This window comes from Bos javanicus, chromosome 7 (assembly GCF_032452875.1).
Source record: "Bos javanicus breed banteng chromosome 7, ARS-OSU_banteng_1.0, whole genome shotgun sequence".
NCBI lineage: Eukaryota > Metazoa > Chordata > Mammalia > Artiodactyla > Bovidae > Bos > Bos javanicus.
The window spans coordinates 5,801,984-5,815,423 of record NC_083874.1 but is presented as its reverse complement, the minus strand read 5'-3'; the positions used below and the strand labels follow the sequence as shown (position 1 = coordinate 5,815,423).

The window sequence follows — 13,440 nt, the reverse complement described above, 5'->3', positions numbered from 1 at the left end:
GACCAAGGAGCAAAGGATTCTGGGTATGCCCTCCTGCCCACTCCCCCCCCCCCCCACCAAACAGGCACTCTAGGTAAGCCTCCTCTGTAGGTGACACCAGAACCCTTCCCCAAGAGGAGCGTTGAGAAGTCTTCAGTCTTGGGAAAACAGAGTGGGACACAGACCCTAGCCCCATGGGGTCAAGGCTGATAGCAGGGAGGGGCAGGGGCCAAAGGGAATGAGGCAAGGAGATAGAAAGGGGGCTGGAACATGGGCGGGCAACGATAACGCAGTTGCTGTCTGCTGCCTGTGTGGGGGCATAGCAGGGCGAGAGTGGTGGCATGGGGAAACATCCCGCTATCAGCCAGGGGAACGGGGTGGCAGAGTTGTTGAGGGGGAGGGATCCTCCAGGGTGATGTTCATCAAGGAGGCAGGAGTTGGGTGGGGAAGGAAGAAGTCCCAGCGGTGGGCAGGAAACCCCTGTCTGACCTCTGGCCTTTGCAGCTACCCATTGATTCCTGATTCCGGACCCTCCTCAGCCACTACTGGGAGGAAAGAGAGTTGGGGGCTGCAAGTGATGCCCAACCAGCTCTTTCTCTAGGTTGGACAGGCCCACCCAGAATCCCCTGGAGCTGGTGGGAGGAGGAGATCGCCCCTCTTCATTAACGAGGGCCATGCGGGCACAGGGACTCCATGGTCTTGCTGTAGGCCTCCGGAGTTACGTTCCGGCTGTGCCACCTACTGCTGTGTGACCTGGGACAAGTGACTTCTCCCCCTGCGAGCCTCAGCTTTCTCCTGACAGTCAGCAGTGAAACACTGGTCTCAGTGCCTGGCACACAGTCAGCCTTAATAAACAGCTGTGTTTTTCAAAGGTGGGGCTGGATCATGGGTAGCCTCTGATGTTGGGCTGAGGAACTGAGATGCAATGGTGGGCACTGTTCCAGGTGCTGTTGCCCTGGTCCTATGGGATCACCGGGGGCAAGGGGGCATGACAGGGGGAGAGCCTGAGTGACAAGGGTCCAGTTGAGAGCTCAGGCATGGCGACAGTGCCCGGAGATGTTACAGTCTTGGTGTGAACTTAAGATCCTGGCTATTCTTCATCTTATGTGGAAGATGTTGCACGTAAGCATGTATGAATACTGTATCTGTTGTCAAGAGAAAAAGATAAGCAACCATAAACTCCCAGAAAACTGAAAAGCCACTCTAGAACTGACAGTACCGATGTGCTACAATTTTGAGCAATTGTCACAGTCTAAGAACAAAAGTTTGAAATCTACACACAAATGTCTTTTGGGTCAAGCTCAAAAATAACACTCTTTCTGGCAATTTGGTCTCACAACTTAGATTTGTAATGTTTCTTTTTCAGTAAGTTTTTTTTTTCCTACAATAACTTTTTTTTTTAAGTTGGATTTTTTTTTTTTTAATGGAAACGGTAATGATGAAACTTCTTTTTGCTCAACATTATGACTTTTGAGACTGAGGATTCCTTTGACCACTGTTTAGGTTTTCAGCACATATATTTTACTATCATAATAATTATCAAGGGGAACTTAGAATATTTCTAAATTTTTTTGTTTCAATGAACAGAATAAGATTTGAAGTCAAATCTCCACAAGTGAAATTGCTGGGTGCTGAAGCAATAACATCTTATATTTTGACAGCTGTTATCAATTTGTCCTCCAAAAAGGCTGTTTCCATTGACACCCTTGCCAGCAGTGTCTAAAATTTCTAAAAACAGACTCTTTTGAACACTTTCTGCCTGCATTCCTGACCAGAAAATTCCAGAGGGCGGAGGTGAGTAACTGGTCCTTGAATTCACATGAGGTCAAATACATCAAATGATGGGAGAATTTGGTTTTTTCCTGAAAACCATTTGTCATAGTCACAGGAAATTTTGTGTACGAATCTCTCTGAATTCCCTTGAGGGGTCATCATAAAACCCAACACCAATTAAAAAATTTTTTTTTCTAAATCAAAAACAATCCATTTGGTTTCATTTGATTGTTTGGTCAGAGATGGGAAAACTGTCATGAGGAAGTCAATTCCATGTCACTCTGAAGACTGAACACTGATGTTCTCAAGGAGACACAAGGTTTTTTAAAAACTCTCATGGAGCTTCAGGAAGCTTCAGGAGGAAATGATACTTCTGGTGAAGAAAAATTTCGGCAAAGTTCAGAAAACCCTCCACATTTTTGCCAACGTCTTCGGGTTTTGTTTAACTGCAAAGGAAATGAAGTTTGCGACTTTGGGTGTTGACAGAGGAGGCAAAGAGAGCCCTTTGGAGGGGAAGAGCCTGTCCTCTTTGGGCCTTCTGGTTGAACAACTGGGACTGTTGTTACAAGATCAAGTTGCTGCTGTCCTCCAGTGCCCTCCACCCAGGTTTTCCCTTTTCATCCTCACCCCCGGCCCTCACCCCACCCCACTGACTCCTGTTGCTGCAGCCAGAGAGGGATCCCAGGGTCACCATTAACAGGGAGGCCAGGACAGGGACCTGAGAGACAGGACAAGGTGGAGACACAGAGAAAAGACTCAGAGACAGAGAGATGGAGACTTTGAGTGGTAATTAGACAGGTGGAGACAGGGAAACAGAACGGAGCAAGGGCAGGCGGTGGGGCACCGGCCCTGTGGAGTGGGAGGGATATGAGGTCTGGGAGGCAGGGCAGCTGGGGGATTCTTAGTCCTGGTCTGGGACTGGGGTCTGTTCTCTCCCAGCTGCCCCCAGTCCTCATCCACTCCCTGTCCTTTGGCCTCCCCAGGGGATCCACAGCTTCCAGCCTCCCACCTCCCCTCCCTCTTTTCTCCCAGACACCAGATCTGATGGGTCCCTTTCTGCTCACACACATCCCATGGCTCTCCGTTTCCCTGGAGCTGATTTTCAGTGATCTGACAGTTATGACCAAGGTGAAGTTAGCAGAATAAGTGAATAATAATGATAATATTTTAGGTTTCGGATACAGCGCTGAGTCCAACCCTTTGTGTAGATCAGCCCTGGACCCCACAGCTGCACAGTGAAGGGTCTTAAATCCCTGGGGCCGCAGACAAGGCGAGGCCAGTGTCAAGACCTAGCTGACTCCAGAAGGAGAAGCTGTTTCCTGCTCATTTCTGGATTTACGCCAGAGTTGGAGGGGAGGGCAGGGGGCAGAGGCGGAGGGTGGGGTGAGGGGGAGCGCGTCTCAGACCCATCCTTCCAGCCTCACAAGGTCTGGGCCCTCAGCCAGCAACTAGGTCTGAAGACTGGGGCGACCCCTGGTGGTCGGTAGCGGAACAAAACTGTTAAGACTCATTCCTCTCCTCAACCTCACCTCCTCCTTTGGCGCGAGAGATGGGGTCCAATTCTCCCTCTAGGTGGATCCTTTCCCAGTAAAGGCCCTTAAAGCCACCTCCAAGGTGGGTGGGAGTGGGAGATTATGAGCAGAACTGCCTGAGGTGGAGATCAGAGTTTCAAGGGCTTCTAACACCAGCCTCTTAGATTTTTCAAGACGAATTTTAATTATTTTTAAAGGCAACACATGCATATGAGTTTTAAAACGCAAACTTTACAAACAGAAGGGGACAACAGAGGATGAGACGGTTGGATGGCATCACCGACTCGATGGACTTGAGTTTGAGCAAGCTCCGGGATTGGTGATGGACAGGGAAGCCTGGTGTGCTGCAGCCCATAGGGTCACAGAGAGTCAGACACGACTGAGCGACTGAACTGAACTAATACAAAGGAACATGAGGCTTCCTCCCCGCACTGATCCCTAGATCCCTGATTCCTTTTCCAGGGGCCACTGCTGTATCTAGGGTTTCCTTTAGAGATATCTGGACAAGTTTCCCCCAGTTCCAATTTTTCAAAGATGTACACAGACTATAACGCTTCTGCTTCTTACATTACTGTGTCTCAACGAAGGTCAGTTTTGGCCTTTTTAACAGTTGCACAGTGGGAATTCCCTGCAGGTCCAGTGATTAGAGCTCTGTGCTTTCCCTGCTGAGGGCTCGCGTTCAATTCCTGATGGGGGAACTAAGATCTGTAAGTAGGGCAACTTGCTGCTAAGTCGTTTCAGTCGTGTCCGACTCTGTGTGACCCCATGGACTGCAGCCTACCAGGTTCCTCCGTCCATGGGATTTTCCAGGCAAGAGTACTGGAGTGGGCTGCCACTGCCCCAAACAAAACAATCCCCACCCCCCGCTGCCCCAGTCCATACGAACCAGTTGAACAGCATTCCGTGGTGTGGATGTATGCACACTCATTTAAACAGACTCCAGTTGGTGGACACTGAGGTTGTTTCCAATTTTTTGCAATTACCAAGCATGTGGTAATAATGTCTTCATTTCTCCTCTCCTCCACCCTTACTTTAAAAAAGTAAACTGTTTATTTGGAATGTTTTGTTTTGTTTTTTGGAATGTTTTAAATTTACAGAAAATTTGCAGAGATAATACCGTCTCTGAATAGCCCTCACACAGCTTCTATCATTAACATGTTATATACCATAGTTCATTCGTCAAAATTAAGAAATTAATCTTAGTATATTACAATGAACTGAACTCTAGACTTTATTTGATTTCTTTACTAAATGTTTTTCTGTTCCAATATCCAAAGCCAGGACTCTCCACTGCATGCAGTCCATTATTTTGCATGCGTTTAAATATAGTTGTTGGGAATTTCCTGGCAGTCCAGTGGTTTGGACTCCAAACTTTTACTTCTGAGGGTTACTTCCCTAACCCTGGTCAGGGAAATAGGATTCTTCAGGCTGTGTGGCCAAAAAAAGTGAAAAGTGAATAAAGTACTCTGTTGGGTTCTTAGTATCCAAGACTATAATTAAAAAATGACTGTAGATTAAATTTTTCTTAATAAAAAATATGGCTGCAGGGAAACTGCTTGAAGAAGAACTAATGGGTCAAACACTCTTTTAATTTTGAGAGATTCTAGAAAATGGCCCTCCCAAGTAGTCATACCAACAAGCTGTTTCACCAGTACTGTGTATATTCACAAACTTTTGCTTTTATTTTTATCCTTGCCAAACCAGTGGGCAGAAAGTGGTACCGTGTCATCGTTTCAGTTGGCATTTCTTCTCTAGCAGTGAGACTGGGCACCTTTTTCTGCATGCTTCTTTGAACTGGTTGCCCATATTCTTTGCTTGTTTTCTATCGAGTTATTTTTAAAATTGTATTTATTTGGCTGCGCCAGGTCTCAGTTGCAGCATGCAGGATCTTCACTGTGGCACAGGAACTCTTAGTTGATGTTTGTGGGATCTAGTTCCCCAGCCAGGGTCAAATCCAGGCTCCCTCCATTGGGAGCCCCGAGTCTTAGCCATTGGATCACCAGGGAAGTCCCTCTACTGAATTATTTTTTGAAAATTTAATTTAGAAGAGATTCTTACATAATAAGCAAAGTAGTTTATTCCTGGATATGAAAAACTATGTCAATGGATCTTTCTTTTCTTCCAAACGATTTTCTACCTCGTTGTTTTGGATATAGGAAAGTTTCCGTTAATTCTCTTGGGTTTTCTATATATAGTCATACCACCAGAAGATAATATTAAGTTGAATTGTTTTTGAGGCATTCCTGCCAAAAATGTCAACCTCAAATTAATCATGAGGAAACCACAAAAACCCAAACTCAGACACCACAGAATGACTGGCCTGGGGCTTTAAAAAAAATGCCAACCAATGTCATGAAAGGCAAAGACAGATTGAGAAATGTTCCAGATTAACACGATGTGTAAATCAGGATAATCTTTTGTTACAGAGGACATTATCAAAATAGTTGGCAAAATCTGATTACAGTCTGGAGATTAGAACCTAAGTGTCCACTGACAGATGAATAGATAAAGAAGATATAATATATATATATATATATACACACACACAATTTATATATACACACAATGGAATATTAATTATAATAGTCTCATAAAAAAGAAATCTTGCCATTTGCAACAACATGGATGGATCTAGAGGGTGTTATGTTAACTGCAGTAAATCAGATAAAGACAAACACTGTATAATCTCACATGAAATTGTTGCTATTTTGATGACCTTTTCAGAATGCTTTTCATTTGATCCGTTAGCATGGCAAATTTTATTAACAGAGTTCCTTCCCAATACTGATTTATCTTTGCATCTCAGGCCTATGTTCCTTTGCTATGGTGTATCTTTCAAATGATTACTTGGTTCTCTTCTAAAACTTCATTTGGGAGCTTTGTACCCTCACAGGGAGAGGGGTGCGGAGTTTTCCTATCGTGCCATTTTTGCTAGGTTTTGGTGTCAAGGATATGCTGGTTCTCACCATTCCAATCACTCATTTTACAGACACGGTAAACTGAGGACCAGAGAGGAGAAGCGACCCCTTCAGGTCACTTCCAGATCAGGGCTGGACCCTGAGTCCTCATGTCCGAGGGATGAGGGCAACACTGGCCTTGTCCTTAGAGGGGACCTAAGTCCCGGCTCTGCACTATCTCACCTTGAGACCCAATGGACCTCAGTATTCCCGTCTGTAGATACGCACTAGATGGTCAGAAAGACAAGGTCGTGTCTTCTTTCAGCAGTTTCAGGGTTGCTTCTGGGTCAAAAGCTGAGCGTGGATGGGTGTCGACTGAGCATCTCATCCAGCTTGGGCACCTCTCTGAGTGTCCCTGCAGGGCTCCCAGGGTCTGTCCTCCTGGTCTCGAGCCCCCATTCAGCTGGGGGCCGACTCACCCTCGTGCGCGCCGCGTAGGTCGCCTGCAGCCCCCGGAAGTTCCTGGGCGAGAGCGCGAGCGGGGGCTGGGCCGTGGTCGGGACCCGGCGCGGGTCCGGGGGTGTGAAACTCTGCGCTGGGCGCTCGTCTGGGCTTCCAGGGCTTTACTGCCGGGAAGAGGGTAGAGGGGCCGTCGGCACCAGGACACCTATCCCCAGAGACCCTCCGGGATTCATCTATTCTTCCTGGTATTCCAATCCCCAAAGATTCCAGGCTTCAGGATCCCCCATCCCTTCTCCCCTGGTCTTTTCCAGGACGGGTCCTCCGGGACTCCCAGTTTTTTCCACGGAAGCTCCGCCTCCAGGCCCCCGATCCCTCCCTTGATACTTTTCATTGCAACGTTCACCTTCACTCCCCGCTCCCCTCGGAGCCCCCATATACGCCCGACCCCAGGGACCCATGCCTCAAGAGTGCCAACCCCAATGTGGGCATTCTCGCCCCATAGAGCCCGCCGCTAGGTTCTCACACTCAGACCTTCATCTAGATCCTCTCCCAAGGCCCCGCCCACACGACCAGCCCCGCCCCTCCCCGAGCCCTGGACCCTTCCCTCCCACCCTTCACTCACATGTGATCGCGCAGCGCCGCCTCCCGGGCTGCGCAGGCTTCGCCCTCCGCCTCGGCCGTACGTGCGCGCCGCTGCGCCTCGTCCAGTTGCTGCGCAGATTTAGCGGCCGCGGCCTCCCAGCGCGCCAGGGCTTCTGCGGACGCAAGGCGCGAGATCAGGATGGAGCCCGGGCTCCTACTCCGCACACATCAACTCCGAGTTTATAGTCTGCATACTGTCTATGTGGTTTGTTGTATTGGAATTAAATTTGTGTGCTGTTTGCATGACCTTTACATGTTATTTGCATAGCTTTTCAGAGGTTTACATGTCTTTGGGGAGTCTCTACATAGCGTGTGCATATTTTGTTGCGTTTGCATTGTTCTGTGACATTTGCCTGACCTTTGCATATTATGTGCATTTCTTTCACAAGTTTTCACGTTGCTTTGCTTTACGTTTACACCCGTCTGTGTCTTTTGCCTAGCTAGGAACCGTCTAGGCTCCTCCCATCTCTAGCGTGCCCACCCCTTTGCATCCCAACACACCTGTGAGCGCCCCGTTCTCAGCCCCCATCTGGGTACCCTGTGCCTTGGCTTCTTCCATCTCAGTTTTCAGTGTCATCAGTTGGGTCTGAAGCCGACTCTGTGGAGTAGAAATGACGGGGGAAGGGAGAGAAAGTGAATGGGCTCTGCCCTTTCTAGGGGAGACGAGAACACCTGTTGTTCCTTGAGCTTTATTTGGAATGAGAACACCCTGGTGTTCCTTGAGCTTTATTTGGAATGTCGTTTGGAGTCCTGTAGTTGTAAAACACAGAAGTGGCCTCTGAAGTCTGGGGTGAAAGGTGCCTGCCTGCAAGGAGATCTTTGCCCAGGTCCACTGACCCCTGGGGCATCCCAGATGGCTCAATGATAAAAGAATCTGCCTGCAGTGTAGGAGACTCAGAACACGCAAGTTCGATCCCTGGGTGGGGAAGATCCCCTGGAGGAGGAAATGGCAAGCCACTCCAGTGTTCTTGCCTGAAAAATCCGTAGAGGAGCCTGGTGGGCTACAGTCCGTGGGGTCGCAGAGTCGGACATGACTGAGGGACTGAGCACACTGACCCCGCTCCAGGCCAACTGGATATAGAAAGGTTTAGTTCTGCCGACCGGCTCGGGTTCCAATCCTAGCTATATCTAGATTCCTGGGACTGGGGTTTCAGACCAGCACAAGCCAATATGGTGGTTGATGATTGAGTTTCTAGGGTATCGGTCACCTCTGTAGGACATTCTGCAAAGCAACTGGCTTGGTCTCCTCTGAGACTCTTTCATGGGGGCTGGGGGAGAACCATAATTTGAATCCAGGGCAGGCTGCTTTTAATTTCAGCTGCCCCAGGCCCTTCCCTTAGGCAGGCTGGAAAGGCATAGGGATTAATTTTCAAAAGGCATGAATTTTCCAGAATTCGTATGCTGCCCAACCTCTGCTGGGCCCAGTACACAGGGGTACACAGTAGTTACTCAGTAAATGTGAGTGGTTGGGACTTTGAGGATGGTTCTTCTGCGAGGCCCAGGGTTGAGAAAGAGTTAAGAAAGGGTTAAGAAAGAGTTCGAAGGGGGTAGCAAGAGGAGAAGGGAGGACCTGGCTGGTACCTCCTCCGAGAGGCCAACTTTAGCTTCCTAATTACAGGTGACACGAATGTCCCTCTCTCAAAATAGGGCTGCTGGACACTGACTGGGGGGTGGTTGTTGAGTGGGTACTTAGGGGGAGGGTTAGCACAGGGCCTCCCCAGCGGGGCTCAGGGGTCTGGGGTAGCCTCCACCAGCAAATAGCAGAGGACAGTGGAGCCTTCTTTTTATTTTTTTAAAGTTCATTTATGTCGTATTTTTTTTCAACTGGACTATAATTGCCTTACAGCGTTGTTAGTTTCTGGTGTACAACGAAGTGAATGAGCTGTGTTAGTGGAACCTTCTTGGGCAGAAGGTAGACACAAGGGGGAATTGGCCCTGTAGGAGTTGGAAGGAATGGTGGTGTTCTCATTTTCCTCCCTCAGTTGAAGAACGGGGGAAACCAAGGCACCGAGGGGGAGGGTTGGGTGTGTGTGCGCACCCTCTCCCCCTCGTTTTTGGGGTTCCCCAGCCCTCCAGCCTGCCCACCTACCTGGCGGCCCTCACAGGCCCTTAGGGCCTCCTCCAGCTCCCGGCGGACACGCTCGGCCTGCTTCAGCCGCTTCGTCAGGGCCTCCTCGAGTCGGGCAGCCTCTGCCAGTCGGCGCCGAAGTTCCTCGACTTCGGGTCCGGGGTCTCCAGGCGGCGCCGTGGTGTTGGCGGCCGGCTCTGGGCAGCGGGGCCTCCGGGAGGCCGAGGAGGCCAGATTCCAGGCCAGAAGGGCTGCTCCGGCAGCAACCGCTGCCAGGAAGACTGCGGCCCCGCACAGGGCGAACACCCGCCAGGCGCGCCCCGGCTCGGGCTCCGGCCCGGGCTCGGCCATGCCGCTGTCCATAGCTCTGGCCCCAGACGGCCACGAGCATTTAATTGGCACCTTGGGCAGCCAGGGACACCCACGGTTCCGCCCCTCCTGGCGGTGGTTTCGAGTTTATTGGGAGGGGCTGGACCCACGCCAAGGGCCAGCCCAAGCTACCGGAGCCGAGGACAAGGCTGGGGATCCCGGGTTCCAGTCTTGTTTCTGCATCCCATGTGACCCTCTAAGCCTCAGTTTCCTCCTCTGTAAACTGGGGATGACAGTAGCTCCTGCCTTGTAGGGCTCTGTAGGAATCACCTGAGCATATCTGCGCAAAGCCCCCCTTTGCACCAGGGGCCCTTGGCAAGGGTCTGGGGGTATACTATCCCCCATTCTGTTCATGGAGAGACCAAGCCTAGAAGATGGGAGGCTGTTCGAAACAACTGAGGTCGGCCTGGCTCGGGCGGCCGCACTTTTTTGTGACTGGATGTGCGGGCCAGAGTGCAGACCCAAGGGTAGATGCGTCCCATCTCCCTGCCCGTTCTCCACTAAGCCACCAGGGGGCGACCTTACAACGTGCATCAGAGCCAGGCGCGTCTACACCGTTGCCCTGACTTGCCGGAGTCAAATCCTCCTCTTCCCTCTCTACCCTCTTTCATTTCCATTTCCCCTTCCTCCACCCTACTCCCCGCTTTTCCTCCTCCTCCATCCTTCCCCACTCCCCATCCTCCCCCTCTCCTTTCTCCTTCCCCGGCGAGGCCCCCAGCAGGTCTTCAGTGTCATCCCCGCCCCCTCTAGCCCTGCTGGGTGCTGTTCCGGCCAGCGCATTCCTATCCCGGGGTTGCCGGCCGGACTTTCCTCCCTCTTTGCTCAGCTAACTTCCTTACCAGTTACTTCCCTGTCCACCAGTGTGTCTCTTCTTATCCCTTCCCCACTAACTCTGACCCCTTTTGATCTCTCAGCTCTGCTGTCATTTTACTGTGTTTGATTCCTGAATGCCTCTCCCATCAGACTGGGGTATGTGTGTGTATGTGTGTGTCTGACTCTGCGACCCCCATGGACTGTAGCCCACCAGGCTCCTCTGTCCATGGGATTCGCCAGGCAAGAATCCTGGAGTGGGTTGCCACTCCTCCAGGGAATCTTCCCAACCCAGGGATCAAACCCGCATCTCATGTCTCATGTATGGCAGGTGGATTCTCTACCGCTGAGCCACTGGGGCATCAGACTGGGCAAGCCCTGAAAAAGTAAAGCCTTCGCCTGCCTTGTTCCCACTGCCACCGCGTGGGCTTGGCACACAGTAGCTGTGCAGTAAATGTGAGCTGAGTGAACACTAAGAACAAGAATCCGTGTTCCTCCTGACAGCCCTCCCCCTCCACGGCGCCCCCGCCCATTCCACAGGAAGAAAACAGAGCCCAAAGAGGCCAAGTCTCAGGCCAGGGACACAGAGCAGCTACAAGTCGCTCCCACATTCCTGCTGTAGCTGGAATCCCTCCCCATCCTGCAGGCCCTGCAGCACCCCTCAGGCCTGGTTTCCAACTCCTGGCTGGGTCACAGTCAGACAGGGAAGAGGGACATTTTCAGGAAGGAGAGAAGTTTATACCCCGGCCACTGGGTAGGAGTTTGGGGGAAGAAATTGAGCAGGTCAAACCCATGACATCAGGCAAAACTGCCTTCTCATCTGTGAAACAGTACACATAGAGTAGGGGGAGGGGCAGTGCTGTTTTGGGACTTTCCAGTAGCCCAAGCTGGGAGCGGGGGTGGCGGATGTTGGGTGGAAGTGGCAAAGACTGAAGTCATGTTTTAAGGGCTTCCTGGCAATCAAGAGAACCTGCTAGAAGCAGAGGGCCCTGATGCTGCGAAAGATTGAGGGCAGGAGGAGAAGGGGGTGACAGAGGATGAGATGGTGGGATGGCATCACCGACTCAACGGACATGAGTTTGAGCAAACTCCGAGAGATGGTGAAGGACCGGGAAGGCTGGCGTGCTGCAGTCCATGGGGTTGCAAAGAGTCGGACACGACTGAACGACTGAACACCACTGCCTGAGCAGCTGAGAAACCCTGAGCAAGTCCAGTTACTTCTCTGGACATCAGTTTCCTCATCTGTTAGATGGGGCTGCTGATGGAGGGTAAAATGCCTCAGTCATTGGCAAGGGACTCCACAGGAGCGCCTACTGAGCCCTCCTGTGAGCTGGGGGCACAGAAATGATGGAGACCTGAGCCTCACCTTCTAGAGCTGAGATTCTCACTGGAATTGAATCTGTGCCCCCAGGGGAGATTTGGTAATGTCTAGAGGCCTTCTGTTGTTGTCACAACCTGGCAGTAAGGTGCTACGGGCATCTGGTAGCAAAGGATGGTACTCAGCATCCCACAGTGCACGGGGCAGCCCCACCACAGAGAACGGTCCAGCCCAGATGCTGAGAGTTGAGAGGCCGAGAAACCCTGCTCTAGAACTTCAGAGTGAGGAGCAGGAGCTCCGAGCAGAGGGCAGAGACTGGCCGAGGCTGTGAGGCAGGAAGGAACTTGATGAATCAATATATAGAGAAATGGTCGGGGTGGGTGGAACAGGAGGAAGTTAGGGGACGGGGGTGTTGTCAGGGGGGTCTGTGGTAGGGATGGGGTTTGGGGACACTGGGAAGACAGTAGGAGCCGTGGAAGGGGAGTCTAAGACCATCTGGGTTGGGGCCCATGGGACTAGAGGGCAGTGCAGAATCCTGGGCAAACACAAGCAGCCTGCCCCTAGTGCTACGCACAAAAAGTTGCCTGGACAATAGTTGGAATTCCAGGAAAACTTGGAGGAAGGAAGATAACTGGGGAGGAAGGAAATAGGGGCCATGGGAGGGTCAAGGAAGTGGGTTAAATGGTCTATGAGACAGAACCCCTCAACTTTGAGCCCCTCCCAAGTTTTTTTTTCTTTTCTTTCTTTCTTTCTTTCTCTTTTGGTAGTGCCATGTGGCTTGCAGGATCTCAGTTCTCCAATCAGGGATTGAATCTGGGCCATGGCAGTGAAATCCTGGAATCCTAACTACTAAGCTACCAGGGAACTCCCCATACCTAATCTTCAATTTTGAGAAGCAGAGAGGCTCTCTGGGGGAGGGGTTCCCGGAGCTGGGTACTACAGGATGAATAAGACTTTGGGGACGGAGGTGGCGGGGCAATGTGACACAGGTCTGTCCCGTGTCTGCACATCGAGGTTTAAGTCCCAGCCCTGTACTTTCTACTGGAAGGGACTGGGAATCAGGACAAAGTGCTCCTCATCACAGCCACAGTTTCCTCATGGAACCACTGGATCAGAAGATCCAGCCAGGAGATGAGAGCAGAAACCTGCAGGCAGGGAGCATTGATGAGGGTGTAGGTCCCTGGTAGCTCAGTTGGTAAAGAATCCGCCTGCAATGCAGGAGACCCTGGTTCAATTCCTGGGTCGGGAAGATCCCCTGGAGAAGAGATAGGCTACCCACTCCAGTATTCTTGGGCTTCCCTTGTGGCTCAGGTGGTAAAGAATCTGCCCACAATGCGGGAGACCTGCTTTGGAAGCCTGGGTTTGGAAGATCTGGAGAAGGGAAACACTACCCACTCCAGTATTCTGGCCTGGAGAATTCCATGGACTATAGGGGTCACAAAGAGTTGGACATGACTGAGCGACTTTCTCTCTCACTTTCAGAGGAGAAGAGGGCTGGGGGAGGGGCAGTGGGGTGATGCCTGCCAGCACCCCAGAAATCCCAAGGAACATTCTAGAGCACAGAGGCTGAGTTTGGATGTCAATGGGTGT

General features: G+C 51.1%; 1 protein-coding gene across 1 annotated transcript; it reads right to left on the bottom strand.

The window, feature by feature from the left end:
* Positions 1–3,444: 3,444 nt before the first annotated feature.
* On the bottom strand, positions 3,445–13,418 carry CCDC194 (coiled-coil domain containing 194). The gene is made up of 4 exons (XM_061421648.1): positions 9,375–13,418; positions 7,787–7,883; positions 7,266–7,398; positions 3,445–6,807 (listed from the first exon to the last, which is right to left on the bottom strand). Exons 1-4 carry the CDS (start codon positions 9,714–9,716, stop codon positions 6,657–6,659), a joined length of 723 nt encoding a protein of 240 aa, XP_061277632.1. The 5' UTR covers positions 9,717–13,418; the 3' UTR covers positions 3,445–6,656.
* Between the last annotated feature and the right edge of the window lie 22 nt (positions 13,419–13,440).